The following is a 20543-nucleotide window of genomic DNA, read 5'->3' on the forward strand; positions in this document are numbered from 1 at the left end:
CAAATTCACCAATATGATGCAAGGAAGACAATTCCAAAAAGGGGAAGATAAAATAATGCAAAGGTATTACTAATCTCCATCTCTCATATCTACACTTTTATATATATATATATATATATATATATATATATATATATATATATATATACCATGTTGCTCTTAGGGGCTGGTGAGAGCAAGGTACCCATCTCAGGAGCAAGATGCCCATCTCGGGAGCAAGGTGCCCGATCGTAAAGGTCCTCAGACCATGTTGCCCATAGGGGCAGATCCTTAGACCATGTTGCCCATAAGGGCAGATGGGAGCAAGGTGCCCATCTCAGGAGCAATGTTAAAATATTTGGTTTTACATTTTTTTCTCTCAATTTTAACACATATTTAACATAGATTTAACAGAATGACCAAAATTGGTACAAAATCAATAGTTAAGGGACCAACTTCGATCAAATTAAAGTCGATGACAAAAATTGGTAAAAGTCAATAGTCAAAGGATCATTTTTGGAATTAACTCAAAAAGTTATTATGAACAACTTTCTGAATTTTAGCATTTTGAAGCAATAAGTTGTTATAAAAAGCCAATTAATCAAACACTTAAATTAATTGTTTAACCAAATTAAACAACTAATAATTGTCAAATAAACTAACATTGACTGATAAGCTAACTATGTTACCAAACAAGGTCATTTTATGTAAAATCAGTTTCAAAGTAGCAAAGATACAATATATTATATTCCAAAAAAAGATTTAAAAAGAAAAAGATTGATAAGTAAGAATCTCTCTTCATAGTATTGATGCAGTCCTGCAGATCATCAAATGGCTTTGCCAGTAGTGAGATGATTGAACTAGATTTTCCTAATTGCTTTGAGTTTGTCATACAAACAAGACATGAATATGAAACACTAAAAAAGGACTACATAATGAAAAGAATGTCAGATCATACAACAAATAAAACTCCAACAAGGTATGCAGGCATACAAGAAACATTTCCAATGAAAAAAGATTAAAACTAAAACTAAGTCATTAAGAAAGGGTACCTATTGAGCTCATCATGTAACACAAATAAGTCACAAATGGCTCCTCAACTACACAGCTAAAATTTCCACCTATTGTCGCAGTTCACACAGGTGACGAAAGTCGTCATTGGTTCATCAGCACTGCGAGTCTGCAACTGGTAATAGGTGCATTCCTTCTTCCCACACTTCTTACACTTGAAAGCATTGGTGCTGGCCACACCCGGACCACCGCGCTCACTATTAAACAATGCCTTTTCCTTGATTTTCTCGTTTTGCTGTTGCCTTTCATCACTTGCCATGTCTTCAGGAGTCAATTCAGGAACAGATTGGGGTGAGAATTCACCTAGCAGGACTTTGCGTCGGAAATCTGGGTTCTTTCCATCCTTGATATTGAACATTATTGATCTATACTTGAACTTCTGAGCACCTTTAGAACCGCCCCATTTCTCATATAAAGCAGTCTCCACCTGAACAGCAATTCTATAAGGATCGCATGCATTTACATCAGCTTTTAGATCATCATCAACCTCATCAATAACTTTGCACAAAGCCTGTGCGATGAGTTCCCGGATCTTATCCCTATCTGCATCCTTGCAATAAATAAGGGCATTAAGCTTTGGTGGAGCAGGATTTGCACCAAAAGAACTTGGTTTTCCTGCATTAGTTGTCTTCTCAACCCTCACATGTGCACTGGCACTACTCTTTCCAGTCTTCACAACATCAACACTCTCAACCTTCTTCTCTGACATGGGTCGTTCTGATTTGATAACCTTCTCAGATTTTGCTGAAGCAGAATGATGTGTCCTCTCAACCTTTTCAGAGTCTGTTTTTGAAACTTTCTCTACCTTAGTGGAGGAGTTCGATCTCTGATATCTCTTAGCTTCATCAGGACTAGCAATAGCAGGTTCAGCCTTTTCAGATTTCTCATTTCCACCACTCTTATTTTTCATCGTCTCTCTTACAATTATTTGCTTCCATATCTCAACTATATCAGAAGCTAAAGTCTTGATCTTTTCCCTTGGATGTTTTGTTAGCTTCCTAAGACTTTTCCCAACCTGAAACACATTTCAAGTCAACTACAGATGAAAGTCATAAGCTAATAGTACTTACTATGTATTGGTTTCCTAATGTACAAACCAACTGGACAGTAAACACCAAACATGAAGTATCCATTGCAGCTAATTGAAGAAAATTGTGCAATAACTAATAATCAGAATGTTTTTTAAAAGGAGGAAAAAATGAATACATAGGAGCCAGAACAAGAGAAAAAAATTGCACCACGTGCATATGCTTATTTGACTGAAATCTCAACATTTAGTTACACAACTCAAGTAATGAGGAAAAGGTAAATAAAAACTCTGTAAAATGCATTGCAGGAAACCTTGACACTTAGTATCTTGCATAACGAAGCCAAGATATTCTAACATCATAACAAGCAATGATCTTGCCTTCAATAACTGTTGAACGTTTTAACCAGTACTATAGCACTTTAATGAAATTCTTTGTTTAATGCCTAACCAATTAATTAAGGGCATATAAGCATATTCACAAATTACATTAACTTTTCATACACTTTGACAAAGATTAATACCATACAATATAATACAGATGATTGCATTGATTAAAGCAAAATGAAAAACATGTCACAGAATAGTCTAGCATCAAGATGGACCGAAAACTTATGTCAAAGCAATGAAGAAGAGAAGTCATGCTGACAATAATGACATGATGGCACAGGCTAAGTGCCAAAAGCTGAAGCCAGTAAGCCACTGCCATAATAATTTTGTTAAGAAAGATTGAGAAGAATTTGTTGAATTACTTCCTTGTCTCAATGGAGAGACAATAGGCATATATATACAGACTCAAAAGACACAATCCTACAAACACAACTTTTGTGTTTCAACAAATTTCTCCCCTTTTCTTGAAGTGCTCAAAAAGTGTTAAATGTTCCTAAACTATAGGCATGAGGTACTAGGTAGGCCCTAGGTGCAGATAGTTGCTCTGCATTGGGCATGTGATCAGAGCGATTGCAAATTCCATAAACATCAAGTTCTTGAACTTCTCCTCCCTTGAAATGGGGATATGAGAGAGAGCACAGAGCTAATTCTCAAAAATGAAACATTGAGAATGTCGTTACATATAATTCAATTCTGGTGCCTTTTCCCCTAATAGACAAGGAATTTAATAAACAAATTTTTAAAACTACACTTGTAGTATTTAACAAATTCCCTCCTTAGTATAATACGATGTATATGTACACAAATTTCATCACATAAGTATATCACCCTCTACATATATCATCCTTTATTTAGTATATCTAATGAATCAAAAATACAGGCAAAGAGTGGTAAAATATGTCCTTACCTGGGAGGAGACAAGTATGTTATAGTTCACAGGGAACTTTTTCAACTGCTTCAAAGCATCAAGGCACCTCTCTTCTTCCGCTTCTGCTCCGTCACCGGCAGCCGCATCGGCCGCCTTTTTCACCACCTCGTACAGCTCAACCAGTTCTTTTTCCATTATTTCCTACAGTCTTTCCCCTCCTAAAACACAAATTAAACCCAAAAATCACGAAAAATCAAACCTTTTCACCAAAAACAAAATCTTCCAGAGGAATTACGCACACCCCGCTAAAATCCGACTGGAATTTACACATTATACGTGCGAAATCAAGAAAAACAACAAAAAATCAATAAACAAAATCGTTTAGACCGTGCGATGAAATTTCAACTGGAATTCACACATTATACATCGCACAAACACGTAAATACGTAGATATAGACTTAGAACTACAAGTGCAGAAACGAAATCAAACCTGAATTCTTGAGATCGAATGCGAATTGGCGCGGCGCATAGAGCATGAGCAGCAACGGCGCCCCGTGCTACCGATCGAACCCTAGCTTCCGATAAGAGCTTAATCTTTCTGTTTACAACTGAGACTGAGGCCGTGAGGCGGGGAGGAGTTAAAAGAGTCTGTTATGACACGTGTGTTGCGATCTGACGGCGCAAGATGACTAATGGATTTCGTGATCGGACGGGCAGAATTCCTTGTCCGTGTGGGATGGGGAATGCCAATCACACTGGGAAATGGTTTTCAAATCGAGGGTTCTAGATAAATTTTGTTTTATAGGAATTTTCAAATATTTAATTGTTTAAGGTAAAAATAAAAAATAAAAAATCAGGTGATGTTTTTAGAAATTGCCAAATATTGAAATCTATTATTTATGTTCTATTCATTCAATCACCTCTTTTTTGTACATATAATTTTTGCTAATGTAAATAAAGTTAAAAAGAAAAATTTTATCATTTTAACACAATAACATCAAACATAACTACAAGGATAATGTTATTTTTTCTTTCTAATTTTTCTTTCTAATGTTCACCTCTTGATGTGAAAATACAATTCTTTTTTTTATTAATTATTGTGAATTGACCGACCTCTTCCAATGTTACAAATATATATATATATATATATATATATAAATCAAAATTAGAAAAGAAAACAAATCAAGCATTACCAATTAAAAGTGTGAAAATTTGAATTTATCATAACGAAAATGTATATATTCTTTCACCGTGTCAAGGTTAGTAATAATATTAGAATATATTGAACATGGTATCAGTGTCTTATTTAGTTCTACGGAGTGTTGTTGGCACTAAAGGCTTCCTCAATAGTGGATTATTCATGGTTTTTGAGAAAAATCTTGCTAACACGGAAAAGAGAGGGGGAAGTGAGAGAGAAGCCAAGGTCTTCTTGCAAAAATGAGATTTTCGGCATATTGTGGAACCTAGCTGAGTAGAAGGAAAAGTGACACAATCATGCGTGATTTACAATCCGTACCCAGCTGAGTGGGAGGAAAAGTGTCACAGTCACACATGATTAACAATCCGTACCCAACAGAGTGGGAGGAAAAGCGCCACAGTCACGTATTAATACAGTCACCCCCAGCTCGGAACGTGCACAACACTTGCCCGATGGGCGCAATTTGTTACATTTTCTTTTTTCTTTTTTTTTAATATATATAAAACAAATTTGTTTTTTCCCCTCATTACTCCATGCCCTAAGTGAGGATTAAATCTATATCCTCTATATTGTAGACCAGGTTCACGTGAGGATTAAATCTATATCCTCTATATTGTAGACCAGGTTCACCGTGAGCTTACAAGTACATGATATACCAATTGATAATTAATGACCCAGAAATATTTTGGAGATTTAAAGGTTCTATAAAGGCCAAAAACACCAAATTTGATGTTCATTTTTTTCAAGCACCGAATCTCTTGATCATCATCATCAGTCTTAAGATGCTATACAATTTTAAATAGATACCAAAAACAAGGATTCTAGGAATGCTGAACCTGTTATCCATTTTGCATATTCAATACACAGGCAGACTGGCATAAAACACAAGGAAATTGGCAATGGATCTCACCAAACTGCTGCATTTATGTCAGTAGACTCAAAAAAGGAGACACAAAAGAAGTTGAACACTTGAGAGCTTTTTGGGATTCTTTCCTTAAACATTCCAAACAAGTATCATCCCCTTGCCCTCAAATCCCAACTCATAAGATTCCTGATACACACATATCGACATCTTTGCCCTAACCAAAACTCCTGCCACAGCCACTACCATCAAATCCTATACCACTCGATCATCATCATCAGTCTTAAGATACCATACAATGTCGTAAAGGCTTAGTAGCAAAAGGGTTAAAGCACGTAGCATGATCAAGAAAACTATTCTGGCAGATGGTGAAAGCTCCAACAAGATTCATAAACAAGCTAAAATGGACATGGGTACACTGCAAGTTACACAATATTCTTCCCTTTTCCCATCTCAATCTATCAATCATGTAAAGCTAAACTAGACTTTGTTCCATAACAAATAGTAGGATTTGATACTCCACAAGCCACATATTGTATGGGGTGAAAGGAGTTCATAACAAGGTTAATGATAAACATTCAAGACCATGAGGAAGGATGATGCATGAAGGGGTATAATGATGGAACCCGTACTTAAAGTAAAGAGGTAAAAAAGAAGAATGAAATCCAATTATTTGAAGAATCAATATCCCAAAAGTTAACTGAGGTAACAACAAAACCTTATCATTGTACTAACAAGAACAACAGAATGAAAATGTACGGAGTATTATTCAACTCATTCCTGCTCAGAGTTTGCTACTTTGCAGCAGCAACAACACCAAAAAGCTCCCAAATTGTTGAAAATGCTATCACTTTGCTTCTTGCTCTTTCTCAAAAAACGTCTTCCTTATCCAGTCAAATGGCTGCATATAATGGCCACAAGAAAGAAAATTGGAGTCAGATGTTTATTACATAGAGAATTGGAAATCACATCATCCAAACGAAAACACACAAAACCAAAGTCACTTGAGCAAGGAAGTTAATCATGCAAATGGTCACCATCATAATCAATGCTCCATAAGATTTACACTTTAACAATCAAACAAATGGTCACCATCATAATCAATGCTCCAAAAGATTTGCACTTTAACAATCAAACCACACATCATAGTCACTGTGGAGATCGAGATATACATATAACAGCCAAAAGATCTCTACAAAATAACTGGACAGAAAGGAAAATGAATTCCTGGTCTCACAAGGGTACAAAAAGGTCCTGTTTTTATTAATTATCAAAATTTCTATCCTACTAACCACAATATTCTATAATCATACTACAAAAGTGCCACCATAAGTCTTTTTAAAACCAATTGGAGAACAGTCAAAATACCAAACAGATATCCAAAAAATGCAACGAATCAAAACTCAAAGTAAAAAACCTCAATGTTATTGACTTCAATACATAATAATCAAGGATCAATCGGATCATTCCGAGACAAAATTTGATGCATTTGGCATCTCCATTATTCAGCTGAAGCAAAAATTATAGGATCTACTAAATATGCAAAATCCGTAATAATTGAAAGGAGTAATCAAAATAAAATAAAATAAAATGAACATCAAGTAGGGGATATATCACATATGCAGATCCGATAATCGAGAAGCGGAGATAGATGATTAAGAACCTGGACAATCCAGATGGCGGTGGCGCCGGCAGCGACGCCCCAGGCGGCGGCGGCCTGGAAATCGGTGGATTGCGGACGGAGGGCAGGGCGGATGAACTTGAAGAGTCCGGTTGTCATCTTCTTCGTCGTCGTTGAACAAACACGGTCAACTATACAACCCTAGCTTTTGAATTTCTTCCTTTTCTGCGCAGCCTGAAACGAAATCACTGAAAATGATGGAGTCCCAGAAATCGTTGAGAAAGCACCGAATTCCTTCGAATATCAATCCGAATATTTTGTTACCTTGACCCGAAGGCCCAATAACTTACTTACGTTGTGTGTCGGCCCATATTTCTTGGTCAAGGTAAATTATCAATTGTTATATCATCGATCAGGTCCATTTTAGATTATAGATTATGTTTTAAAATTACATTCAAATTATTTATATGTCATTAACATAAAATTAAATAATTACACCAAGCAAAATAAATAAAGGACAACAAGCTTGCAACACACCCTGAAATAAAGGACAATTGCAAGCTTGCAACGCACTCTGAAATTAAAATTAAAAAAATCATAATCATAAATAATTTTTTACACCTCATCTTGCAAGTGAGAAAATTTTAGGGCTGAGACAACTTTAGAACAACCTCAGCATTTAAAGATTTTTTGTGAATTTTGCAGTGACACGTAGGAAAGAGAGGGGAGAGGAAAGAAGAAGAAAAAAAAAAAGAAAAAACAAATCTGACAACAAAAATACTCCACCGCAAAACACGCAAATGATAAGACAATTTTTTACCAATTTTGCATTCAACGGGTTCCACAAAAATGTGATACTTACAAGAGAAAAAACTACCCCAACCTCACACAAGTGCAAAAACATCATCCTAATTTTGAATAAAAACCTCCCAAAAACCTCTTTTGGAAATGCCTAATAAGGATTTAGACCAAATATGGGTCTCATATTTGACTACGTATCTAGCATGTTTCCCTATCTTGTTTGTATAGAGACTTGTAGATTTTGTTTAACCTATATATATATCAACATCATGTGATTTGAATGAAAGTTTAATTTCTTTGAGTAAGATTTTATATTTGAACCTTTTAAATATAGTAACACGTATATAAAAAGATCATTAAATTGAGTTTGATAAAATTTTAGTTTTAATTTGAATCATTTATACTAAAAAGTATATTATGTTTAACACAACCTATATTAGGCATAATATAAGAATAAAGTATAACAAGCAAGAATAGAGCTACTGTTTTTGTTGGTGAGTATCTCCTCACAAAGTACTCGAAGTTTGCAAGTGACTAAGAACCTCCCTTCCTTATTCATAAGATTTCAAGTGAGGATAGAGCAAGTGTCTTTTGTAAATGTTGTGTTCATGTGATAAATGATTAAGTAATTTTTTGCAAGAGTCTCCCTTATTGAATTTTTAAAAAATATATATATATAATAAAACAAAGAAATCAAATATAAACACAACCATATAGTAATATAATAATAAAATCATATCATATGTAAATAGATTGAACTTAATATATATGAGTACAAAGATACACAATGAAGTAACAAAATATTGAAACTCTAATTATACAACAAGATTAGAAGTCAAAGAAAAACCCTAATTAAAATGCAACTCCAACATAGCTTGTTTCAAAGAGTTATGTAAAATGATTTCGAGAATATTTTTTTCCCTAGTTAGGATATCATCATGTTCATATATAATTAAAAATTAATAATATGAATTAAAGGAAAATTAATATTTTCAATCCTTAAGTTATGTGCGTGTTAGAATCAGTCTCTAAGTTATTGAAATTGTAAAATTAGTTTCTCAATATTCATTCAAGTGGTGTTTGTAAAGTTGTCAACTGATTAATAGAAAAAAAGTATGAACTTTAATTTAGCAAGGTCTTTTTAGTCATTTTAATTTCCTCATACAAAATGTAGGTTTTGACCGACTCATATCATTTTCAACTAAAAAAGCGTGAGAATTAATCCAAAAAGTGAGTCAACCAAAGTATTTTGGACTAATTCTCTTGCTTTTTTAGTTGAAAATAAAGTAAGTCGATCAAAAACATTTTATAGGACATAAAAGATGACCAAAAAGACGTTACAAATTTATAGTTCATGCCATTTCTCTATTAATCAACTTAGCAAATTTTGTCGGTTCAAACTAAAAGTGCCACTTGAATAAAAATGGAAAGACTAATTTTACACCCCCGATAACTTAGAGACTCAATATAACTTAAGGTCAAATATGACATTTCCCCTTAATTAAATTAGTTTTTTTCTCCGGAAATATCCCCTTTTTGGTCCGTGGAAGGGAATATTAAATCCATGCTGTTATTGCTACTACTGCCGGAGTAATTGAACATGACGTCAACCAAGTCCACCACCGGCCCGCCGTAGTCGCCGCCGACAACATCCCTATCATACCTCGCCGTGGAGGGCCCGGCGGTGCCGCTGCCGGCTGCCACGGGCAAGTTGCTAGTGCTAGAAACCGAGACGGCGTGGCCGCCACCGAAAGGGCCGCCGGAACTCGTGCCTGCAGCGTCCCCGGCCGCCGCCGGCTTGATGTCCATGGTGAGCCAGCTGCCGGTCACTGCTCCGCCGCTCGACGTCGTCAGCGGTGGCTGCGGGGGCGGCGGCGCCGACGAGGGAGCGGTGGCGGACATGTGACAGATGTGATTAGATCGGTAGGTTACTTGGAACATGAAAGGATTGTCGTCCAAACGTTGGACTTGCTTCTTCGCCGGACAACTATACAGTTTTTGATGAGTGCATCTATAGTATGCCCTGTACAATAATTAACATACAATTAATTAAACCTATGATTTATATTTAATAAATATAATTAATAACAATATAAATATATTTAAGTTGGTCAGACCATTGACTTCACAATCACAAGGTTACAAATCCACTCTCAATGAAAGCGGCCTATCAGCCTTATTGATTTGAATCGGTCAGCTATGAGCAACTTAGACTGGTTTACCTCGATCCTTTATCGATTAAGATCACAAGATGAAATTTACTTCGTACACACACTTGGATATCGGTTATGAGTTTAACTCAAAAAATAAATATAATTAAGAATTTTATTTTCTTAGTCAACATATCAACTTTTAAGTCAAAGGTCTTCTATTCCGTGGAAACTGTTCTCATTTTTTATTTTTTTCCTTCAAATATATGAAATTAATTACCAAGACTTGGTCATTCCAATTGTGATGTAAACATAATAAAATATATAAATAAATAAATTAAATTCAGTCAGAAAGGTTTTGAGTTCAAGCCGTAATTATGAACATATACTGATACTTCATCAATAGATGATGGTTGCTAAAAATTTACAATATTTATAAAATTAATCTCTTTTTAATTAAAACTCTCAACCTAGATGAGCTCATATAGACGAGTGAGATTTATCCATACTTTTTGCAGAAGGATACTATTTTCATTTGATCATCAATAAATACACACACATATATATAGACTAATATTCAAGTGCATCCACATATTTTCGTGAGTCCCGTGAGACCATTCGTAAATGCACACAGAATTGCTTGTGTACATTCATGCTAGGCGAATTGCACACAATTTAGTATATGTGTATTCGTGTAGTAGCTTGTGTTTACAAATTAAAGGATCTCACGAAACTCACGAGAAGAGGCAGTCTTATTTGATTATTAAGGATATATATATACAAACACTCGGAGTATATAAAAGGCTGATCGAAGCCCTACTTTAAAAGTAAAGTCATTTTTTAAATTTTATTGTCCCTTTATTTATTGTAAACTTTATTAATATATATCTTTTAAAACTATTATATATGTAGCACTATACGACATTATAAAATTTCCGAGACAACTGTAAATAGGAATTCAAAACATTAATGATATGATTAATTAAGATTAAGAATGTAGTTAATTACCTGGGGAATCTTGAGCCTAGGATCTCTTTCTGCCCATATTTTCTCCAAGTATAGCCATCCTCAGGTGGAATATCAACATTTCCCATCTGAGGAGCTGGTACTATCTTCGTATGTCTGTGTATTTCACCCCTCCTACTATTTAAGAAAAAAAAAATTAATACATCAATTGCGTCATATCAAAACTTATCATTATGCTAAAAGTTATACTTGCCTAGCAGTCAACGTTATGTTTTGGATGGTGATATGATGCTGACTTGACTTTTCAAACCTCCACCGACCCAATATGTCTATTACTAATTTCTTGATAAGTTATCGATATTTGTATATTCAGTACCACTACAAATTAAAGTCATAAAGTGCATGTATACTCCAAAAGATGTTCATTAAAAAAAAAAAAGTGTCAAAGATTGATTCAGTCATTCAGTATGAGATCAGGTCTTTGGTTTTGAATGAAAATAAACGCCTCATATAAAACATGTGAAAATAGTTATAGGTCGAAATTTCTTTGAACCAAAAGATGTTTCAGTGAATAATTAACGTTGTTGTCATCAATTTAAGATTACTTAGATGATTATAAGGTCTGTAATAAGTGGGTAGTCACCATCAAGGTGTTGTGAATTTTGGGGCAACTTTTAATTTAATTTTCTAGATTTTATGGAAACTTAAGTCTTTAAATTCTCCTCAGGAAAGTCGAGGGAAAATAATGTAATGAGAATCTGAATGGAAAGTGCAAGCCTACCAAACATACATACATAGAAGTCATCTAAAGAATTTTGGTTTAGTATATGTGATCATTTCATTCTATAATGAAGAATAATTATTTATAGTTATTTTGTTCTATAATGAAGCTAGTTGTTGGTAAGTTATAAAATAACGTTAAGCAGTGATAAAATTAAGCAGAAGCAACTAACAGGGTAACTCTAATCATGCTGGTGAATTAATTGACTTGATAATCATAAGGTTCTAAGTTCATCACCTACTTAAGGAGCGACCTTTTGGCTTCCATGGTTTGAGTCAGTTAGTCAACTATAAGCAATCTAGGTTGGTTTACCTCCAAAATGTAGTTTGGGCCGGCTAGTCAGTTATGTATAACCTAGAATGTGGTTTACCTACAGAATGTGGTTTGAGCCACCTGGTCAATTATGATCAACTTAAGCTGGTTTATCTCTATAACATGGTTTGAGCTAGCTGATCAACTATAAACAACCTAAACTAGTTTATTATCTGCATAACGTATCTTGGGGTAGCGATGATTCCAGAAAACCCCATGGCCATTATAATGTGGTTATCATAATGCCCACAATCACTGTGACACTTTATTCAATTAAGACTTATTTCATGTTTATGTAAAACAAAAGTATACTATAATAGTGCATGTATTGTGTGTGTTTTACTTTGTAATCCCTAAATGTACATTGTCCCATTGAGATACTTGTATTCTGTCTGTATGCAATAATTAATGTGGTTTAGATTACTTTGCACAACTAGTAATCATTGTATTAAAATAAAATGTATATGTTTGTGTGTATATAACTCGTGCAAATTTTGAAAGTTAGGGTTAAGGCATAACCTACTGGTCGTATTGTATTTATATATATCTCTAGTCTCGTGCACAACTTAACTGATCAACTAACTCAAAATAATTATGTAAGTCAGTTGAGACACATTCCAAGTGATTTACCTCTAATTTGGTCAACCTATCCCCATAACAGGAGCAATTAGGCAGCTTTGAGATTGGTGTTCAAATTTACATATATATAATTATATTGATAAATTTTCATTAACTTATGTGAAAAACATTGAATTTAAACATAATAAATGTTTAATTTAATGAGCATCATATATCATATGTGATAAATATGATCTTAGACACCCACATGGTTGCTTGGTAACTTAATTGAAATTTTATAGAAATTTCCTTATATGCATGCAATTAATCTCTTTTCCTCCTATTTCTTCTTATCTTGATATTTTAAATCTCGAGGAAACTTCAATAATAGAGAATTTTTAATAATTTCACTTTTATTATTTTGATTGTTCCACGAAGATTGTTCAATCTCATTTTTCAAAAGACGAGACATCTATATTTTGACTAATGTTTTAAAGGGTTTTATTCCTAATTGGGACGATATGTATTGTGTTTCTAAGTAATTGTGTGGAAGATTCATGTAAGAAAAAGAACATATGTAAAATCATTACATCTTGCATGCCACACCTTTGAGGTTTATTTTGTCTCTTTTTTACATTTAAAAAAAAAAAGATTTTATTCTTGATTGGGGTGAGGTTGTGCTTCTAAGTAATTGTGTGGAAGATTCATGTAAGAAAAAGAACATATGTAAAATCATTACATCTTGCCACACATTTGAGATTTATTTTGTCTCTTTTTTACATTTTGTTTCTTAAAGATTTTATTCTTGATTGGGGTGAGGGTTGTGCTTCTAAGTAATTGTGTGGAAGATTCATTAACATTTTCTTTTTTCTATAAATGTTATCATGCAGCAACCTTAATTAGCTTGTAATAATATACCTATTTCCATTCCTAGGTTTACTCTAATCTTTCTTCTTTTCTTTGTTACATAATCTTCTCCAAATTCTAAGTGCAGAAAGCTATCATCAGATCACTACCTTAAACTTTTCTGGGTGCAATCAAAGTAGGAAAAATATCAATTATATTTTAATTTCTCCAAATTAGGTTAAGATGGAATATAATTAATGCAGTGTGAAAGGTACTTAGTTTTCCATTTTCCACTTTTCTCATTAGGAGTCCACTCTACCCTAACTCTTAGTTTTTTTAGTTCTTTCATAAAATTATATTCCAAGAATCTATGTATTTGTGTAGGTATATATTGTAAGAATTCTGAGTAGCGGTTTAATAAGATAAGGTAACTTAGATATTCAGTTTGGTGAAGTTTCTCACCTCGGCCGTCTTGGTCTTTGTGCCGCCGGCTGATGGGGCGAGCTACCGCCGCTCCCGGAGCGGTGTACCCTCGCCGCGGGTTGAGCCGGAAGCGGCGGTGGCGCCACCATGTGAGGGTGAAAGAGCTGAGGATCATGGGCGGTGGTGCTCATCAGCCAAGTGTGATCAAGAACGCTCGGCGGCAGACGGGTGATCTGCGGCGGCGATGATGATGAAACCCTCTCCCTGACGCCGCTGAAAACCCTAACGATGTCATCGCAGGCTCGGGCAATGTAATCACGTTCGGTGGCGAGGTTGTGAGCTAGGTTAGGCTCCAGGTCTTTGGCCAGTTGAATCCCACGTAGGATCGTCATCATCAGTAGAGCTGGTGAAGTAGTAGCAGTGTTAATAATATTGTCGTCCATTTCTTGTTGTTTTTTGGAGATTTTGAGGTGGTCGGCGTTTGGTCTGCTCATCATCATATCATTTATAATCTGGTATATGAACCTGGAGGGTTTAATTTTGGTCTGAATTTGGGGATTTCTAGGAAGCTAATGGAGAATCTGATGAGGTTTATTATTCAAAGTATCTGATGTAGTGATATGTTGAACACGGTGCGTTTAAGTAGGGTTTTTTACACACCAGATATTAAAGAAAGAAAGATAATGTGTATACAATTAAGTGTTTGTGAGACCAAGTCTTGGTCTACAGGGTTTACCATTTTTCTTGAGTCTACCACATGACTTTTTCCCCCATTGAAAACCTGTTCTTTATCTTAGACCTTTGAACATGGAATGTTCCTTTCACAACCTACTTTGAAGATGGTAATTAAATTCGGTTCAACTACAGTACCATCCCGTATTTTGAAGTTGGTCAGACAGTTGATTTAGTAACAACAAATTAAAGTTTTAAGTTCGACTTTCAATGAGAGAGTTGTCGATTAGTCTTCTTGGTTTGGTTTGAATAAGTCTATCAGCTATAGGTAATCTGGACTGATTTATCTTATTGTGATTTTTTGTCGATTAGAGTCAGAAGGTGGGCTTCACCCAGAGCGCATATTCGAGTAAAGTATTAATATTTATAATAGATCAATCAAACACTCTATTTGTTGTCATTCTTGATTTGAACTGGTCTATTATGAATAACTATGATTATTTGTCAGCTAAAGGCACAAGACAAACTTCAGGTATTTACCCAGTACACACATTTTAAATTATATGATAAAAGTGCAAAATAATATTTGTAATCAAGAGTTATAATTACTTGTTAATTAAGGATAAGGTTAGTGAAGGAATAATAATTTAGCTATTGTCTTATGTGTGGTTGTGAACTGCAAATCAAAAGATTGTAGACCTTGACCCCTACGTCAAGAGCACCTGCCTGTCTGGCATGCATGAAGTATATTCTAATCTTTGAATATTATATTAATAATTATACAAATACTTTTTTTTATGGTTAATTATACAAATACTTAAACAAACAACATTGTGGCCCCATGCATAGATAGCAATTTAGATGTTCTGATCTGAAAAAAAATTGGTAACACTTGTGTGAGCCTCACGAGTCTCAATCCATGAGACATATCAGATCTTTGATTAATGAGTCAGATCTATAACATCATTAATTAAAAATTCGACCCGTCTCACAGATAGAGACTCGTGAGACGGTTTCACACAAGTTTTTGTCAAAAAAATTAGCATAAATTGACATTTAAAATAATCATTATGAAGTATAGTTTTAAGTGGGGTCTACCCTTAATTTATGTTAGATATAATTTTCTCTGGCATACTCTCTCTTAAATTATGTTAACACTTTCATAATTTTTTGAAGTTCAGCAAGAACGTTTGTATTTCCATGTTCAAATATCTACGTTGATATCAATGCTCTTAGCACCTTCTAGAGGAAGCAAATCAGTTGTAAAGACTGTGATCGAGTAACAAATCTTTTGGAATAATTTTGTGATTTACCTTGATTGAAATAATTGAAAATATTTTGAATTAAAAAAAATTCCCTACTACGGACTATACATTGAGAACAAGGGGAAAAAGTTAAGGGATTTTGGAGAATATGATGCAAATGCCTCCGTTTCATCGAAGTTGAATTGAAGAACAAAATTAACAACAATGGGAGGTTTACACTTACCTAAATCAAAGGTTGTTCATATTGGTTTTTTGATATTTCCTAGACCAATCACAAACTATGTATGGGACCATGAATTACATTGGACGATGCTGGAGTAGACATCACGTCTTCGTTCAAGGATTTGTGCTGACTGCCCAGCCGCCGTAAAGCCATGTTTGCAAATTGGTTTACGCACTGAGCATGCATTGCATTGTCAAGTGGCTGGGTTGAATTATGCGTAACGTCTTAATTATATATATATTGAATAATTATAGACACACGCGCACACATATATATATATATAGGGATCAGTTCAGGTGTGAAGAAGCTCTCAGTAAAAGATGGGGTGAAATCTGAGCCGTTGATTTAATATAGATCAATGGCTGAAATCAAGAAAAAATATTTTTTTTTAAACGCGCTTCTGCCAACATGCATGCAAATGATCAATTGTTTCAACTTGATGCACTGCACCTTAAGATATAAAACTACGCAACTTAAGATATAAAAGCACACAACTTAAGGTATAATACAACGCACCTTAAGTTTAAACTGATGTACCTTAAACTAGAAAAGTGACGCACCTTGATTAAGCTTTAAATATACACACGCACCTTAAGAAGGAAACGGCACATACACCTTAAGCTATGGAAAGACGAACCTAAAGCTTTAGAGACTAACGCACCTTAAAATTTCAACACAAAAAAAAAAAAAAAAAAAAAACGCACATTAAGTTCTCAATTGAAAAACTGACCCACCTTAAGCATAGAAATCACACACCTTAAGAAGGAAAACGACACACCTTAACTCCTAAAGAAGGAGAACGACGCACCTTAAGTTTGACCAATACGCAAAAAGACCAAATTGTCACCGCATTTTTTAAAAAAGTTTTCTTCAGTTTGGGCTGTTGATTTTTATTAGATCAAGGCATGAGATTAAATCTCACCGTACTAAGACTATTGTATGTATAATGTCAAATGAAACTGTAATTAAAACAAAATGAAACTTTAGTTGTGTTGAAATGAAACTACAACGTATATAAAATGAAACTAAATATTCTATATACAAATAGAACTAATTACGTAAAATAGGTGTCGTTTCTTTTCATTAAAAGAAAAGACACCGTTTTGGATCATGGTCCACATTAAAATTTACCTATTATTATGTTCCCTATAAACATGAACGCCCCGTAACTTAGAATGATTTGTCTACACCTATCAATCACTACGTTCAATTTTATCCAACCTTATGACGGTTTTACCTAGTGAATTATTGTTTAATTAATTTCATTTTTTTATTACTTATTATATTTTATATTTTACATAGTGTGTGTGTTATGTATGATCATGTGCAATTCATTTTAAATCATCTCGCATTAACATTCATCTCAATTACCATTCCATGTTCATATTATGTTAACGTTCCTTGCTCATTTTCAGTTGTATTTATATTCACTTAAACTTGGTTTCAAGCTCAATATATTCCAATTGATCTTTATATTCATTTGATTTGTGCTAACAAACTTATCTTTAAGCGTGTGCAATTCAATCAGAATACAATGAAAGTATTGTTTTGATAACCTATTAAAACATGTTTTGTTCACGAAATAAATTTTGAAGGAATAGAAAACATATTCCATCAGTAATGAAATCAGCAAGGAATATAATTAATAGGAACTTAATTTCATTGTTTGGTTCGTGAAATTACTAGATTCAATAATTATATTAAAGTGTTTGGTTGTATTAAAGAATAAAATGTACAATAAAACCATCAAAATCTCATTTTAGTGAAATATAATAAAGACCAAAAAAAGAAAAAATTAGTGACCTGCTTTTACAGGTCACTAGGGTTCCAGTAAACTCCGGCAACAAATCGATTGACAACCATTCTAGGTCGCCGATTGATTTTGAATTAACGGAGCCTTCTCACTGGAGAAGGCAACCAATGGGTTGCTTTAAGCCGAATAAGGCAACCACCGTCGTCGCCTTCTGTCGGAGAAGGTAACCCAGTTGCCTTCATCGTTAATTCAAAATCGATTGTACAATCGTTCTATAGTCGTCGGTCGATTTGTTGCCGAAAATGTCGCTGGAGTTAGTCAAAGGTTGCTAGAACGTTGGCCAAAACCTAGTGACCTGTAAAAGCAGATCACTAATTGGTTTTTTGGCTTTATTGCACTAAAATGATATGTTGATGGATTTAATTGCAACTTTAAAACATTTAGGGCGTAATTTTTTTTAAGGTAAAGTCCGACTAGCTATTTTCCCTTATTATTATTGTTGCTATTGTTGTTATTATTATATTTGTTGTGCCAAACTATTATGTAGTGTGATATTACCTCTGTTATCATTTCAAATGAGTGGTCACAAGATCGAATCCTAGTGGTGGGGACAATTAATTCTTTGAACCGAAAAAGTTTGAGAAAGTATAGAATATAATCAATATATACCATATTGTAAAGAATTATGAGTGTTGAAAAAATTGCTAAAAGTACAGTATATTCAAGAATACAAACTAATTATATATTTGTTTTATTTTTGACAAATTAAACAAATATAATATATGAATATTTAATCCGTAAGAACAAGTATATCCAAGAATTTTGATCAATGTAGTATAATAACATCTAGATGCCCTTTGGGTAATGACTGACCATTAAGAGTGGAATTCAACTTTTGACACCATAGGGTACGTGACTCTCAAGTCGAACATAATAATTACCCTTTGTTATAAAATCCAAAAAACAATGAGGAAAAAAAAAAGAAAAAAAAAAAAAAAGAAGATTCGAAGGAGGTGTTAATTCTCTTACATTATCCAAATTTAGTTAGAACATATGGTGGGATGAGATAACACAATTCTTTTTCAATTTAACTAAATGTCTATAGATTGAGTTGTCTTAGCTTAAAATGTATTTCGTAATATTTTTTTATAAATTAATAAAAAGTATTATATTTTAGTTAAAAGTATTACACGTCTTGATAGTTTCACACAAAACCTACTCTAGTGTTATCATATTGTTTAATCATCTTATATATACATGTGTAATGAACAATTTTAATAGTTTTCGCAACTCGTAAGTGCACAAATTGTGTTGTAGCACAACATACAAAAACAATGGTTGATCACACAAGAAACTATTTATAACCAATTTTTTTTTTTTTTTGAAAACAACTATTTATAACCAATAAAATAAGTAGGCAAATCCAGAAATGATAACTGAAAACTAAAGGTGAAGGGCTACACTTGTGTGAGACCATCTCACGAAAATCCTTCTCCGTGAGGCGGGTCATGTCGGTTGGATCAATATGTAAATGTAATATTTAATTTATACTGAAAATGTAATATTTACTAGGAATAAAGTGTTTGTTAATTACGTACTTATAAAAGAAAATGTAATATTTTTACATTTTGATGTATATTTGTATTACATTTTTCATCAAAAGTATTACTTTTTCTCTTATAAGTAATGTTGGCAAGTGTTTGTTACTTATAAGGAAAAATGTAATACTTTTGAGGAAAAATGTAATATTTTTAAATCAAAATGCAAATGTATTATATTTTTCTTCGAAAGTATTACATTTTTTCAAATAAATAATAAACATTTTATTCCTTCTTATAATTCAATTTTTCAATATAAATATTACTAGTACATTTTTATCATGACCCGAATCGTTTCACGAACAAGGATATGTGAGACGGTCTCACATAAATTTTAAAGTCTAAACAGTATATGAAACGTGACAATTAAAGATCATTCCAATACAATTGTTCATTGAACGTATGCCATTAGGGGATGATCAAGACTTCCACAGGTGATAGAATTATAGAAATCAATCACTACAGCACTTCCAAAGTTCCAATCCATCAATTCAAAGAACCTCCGAATGGGCAATCCCAAGTAAATCATTCGATTGACTTAATAACCACAAAATTTTAAATTTAACTTTGTCTTAGTATAAACTAGTCAATTATGGGTAATAAATTAAGATTGATTTACTTCGTGACCCTTTGTTGATATAGTCACAATATGAAATTTATTTCATGCTTGAGTTTTCTTTATCACTAAAAAGGGTGGGGAATCTCCGAAATTGAGAAACTTAAGTGCATTTCCATAGAAACTTCCTTGAAATTTGAAAAGTGACAATTAAACAGATTAAAAGTTCCAATCCATCAATTCAAAAAACCTAGGTAAATTAATTAAGTTGTTAATTCAGTAACTACAAAGTTTCAAATTCAATTTTATTTTATTTTGAGCTGGTTAATTATCAACTACATAAGTTTTTTTTTTTTGAATACTATTGACCCTGTTACATAAGTTAATATACCTCGTTATCTTTTGCTAACTAGAGTTACAAGATAAGATTTATCCCCTGCATATTTTAGGATATACCCGATTTATACTCCCTATCTAGATGAGTAGATGATGTAGCATATATTTTGCATATTAACGTCATTCTCGCGGTCTAATGTTTCATAGGTCGCTGGAATTCTATGATGCTACATTTGACTGTCTGTACGTTGTGCAGAATATAATGCTGAATCTTCAATAATAGGTAG

At 33.6% G+C, this 20543-nt stretch overlaps 2 protein-coding genes and 1 long non-coding RNA gene across 4 annotated transcripts; all 3 read right to left on the minus strand.

The window, feature by feature from the left end:
* Positions 1–831: 831 nt before the first annotated feature.
* Positions 832–3985, minus strand: LOC116020715 (transcription elongation factor TFIIS). The gene is made up of 3 exons (XM_031261211.1): positions 3826–3985; positions 3375–3553; positions 832–2065 (listed from the first exon to the last, which is right to left on the minus strand). The coding sequence occupies exons 2-3, from the start codon at positions 3528–3530 to the stop codon at positions 1088–1090; spliced, it is 1134 nt and encodes a 377-aa protein (XP_031117071.1). The 5' UTR covers positions 3531–3553; positions 3826–3985; the 3' UTR covers positions 832–1087.
* Positions 3986–6033: 2048 nt separating this feature from the next.
* Positions 6034–7323, minus strand: LOC116019434. Its single transcript, XR_004098719.1, has 2 exons — positions 7059–7323; positions 6034–6296 (listed from the first exon to the last, which is right to left on the minus strand). It is a non-coding gene; the product is annotated as an uncharacterized LOC116019434 (long non-coding RNA).
* A 1741-nt stretch (positions 7324–9064) lies between these two features.
* On the minus strand, positions 9065–14447 carry LOC116021108 (WRKY transcription factor 55-like). Of its 2 annotated transcripts, none has more exons than XM_031261719.1 (3): positions 13893–14447; positions 10976–11107; positions 9065–9840 (listed from the first exon to the last, which is right to left on the minus strand). In XM_031261719.1, the coding sequence occupies exons 1-3, from the start codon at positions 14351–14353 to the stop codon at positions 9324–9326; spliced, it is 1110 nt and encodes a 369-aa protein (XP_031117579.1). In that variant the 5' UTR covers positions 14354–14447; the 3' UTR covers positions 9065–9323. The 2 variants fall into 2 exon arrangements, with proteins under 2 accessions (XP_031117579.1, XP_031117578.1); XM_031261718.1 differs by having other exon boundaries at positions 10976–11110.
* Between the last annotated feature and the right edge of the window lie 6096 nt (positions 14448–20543).

Source organism: Ipomoea triloba, chromosome 5, assembly GCF_003576645.1.
Source record: "Ipomoea triloba cultivar NCNSP0323 chromosome 5, ASM357664v1".
NCBI classification, from domain to species: domain Eukaryota; kingdom Viridiplantae; phylum Streptophyta; class Magnoliopsida; order Solanales; family Convolvulaceae; genus Ipomoea; species Ipomoea triloba.

Excerpts from the sequence above, each read along its gene's own strand:
- LOC116020715 (XM_031261211.1), bottom strand. The coding sequence starts at position 3,530 with ATGGAAAAAGAACTGGTTGAGCTGTACGAGGTGGTGAAAAAGGCGGCC. Across the intron at positions 2,066-3,374 it reads ACATACTTGTCTCCTCCCAG|GTTGGGAAAAGTCTTAGGAA; the intron begins GTAAGGACATAT and ends AATGTGTTTCAG.
- LOC116021108 (XM_031261718.1), bottom strand. The coding sequence starts at position 14,353 with ATGATGATGAGCAGACCAAACGCCGACCACCTCAAAATCTCCAAAAAA. Across the intron at positions 11,111-13,892 it reads CAAAGACCAAGACGGCCGAG|TAGGAGGGGTGAAATACACA; the intron begins GTGAGAAACTTC and ends TTTCTTAAATAG. Across the intron at positions 9,841-10,975 it reads CTAGGCTCAAGATTCCCCAG|GGCATACTATAGATGCACTC; the intron begins GTAATTAACTAC and ends ATTATTGTACAG.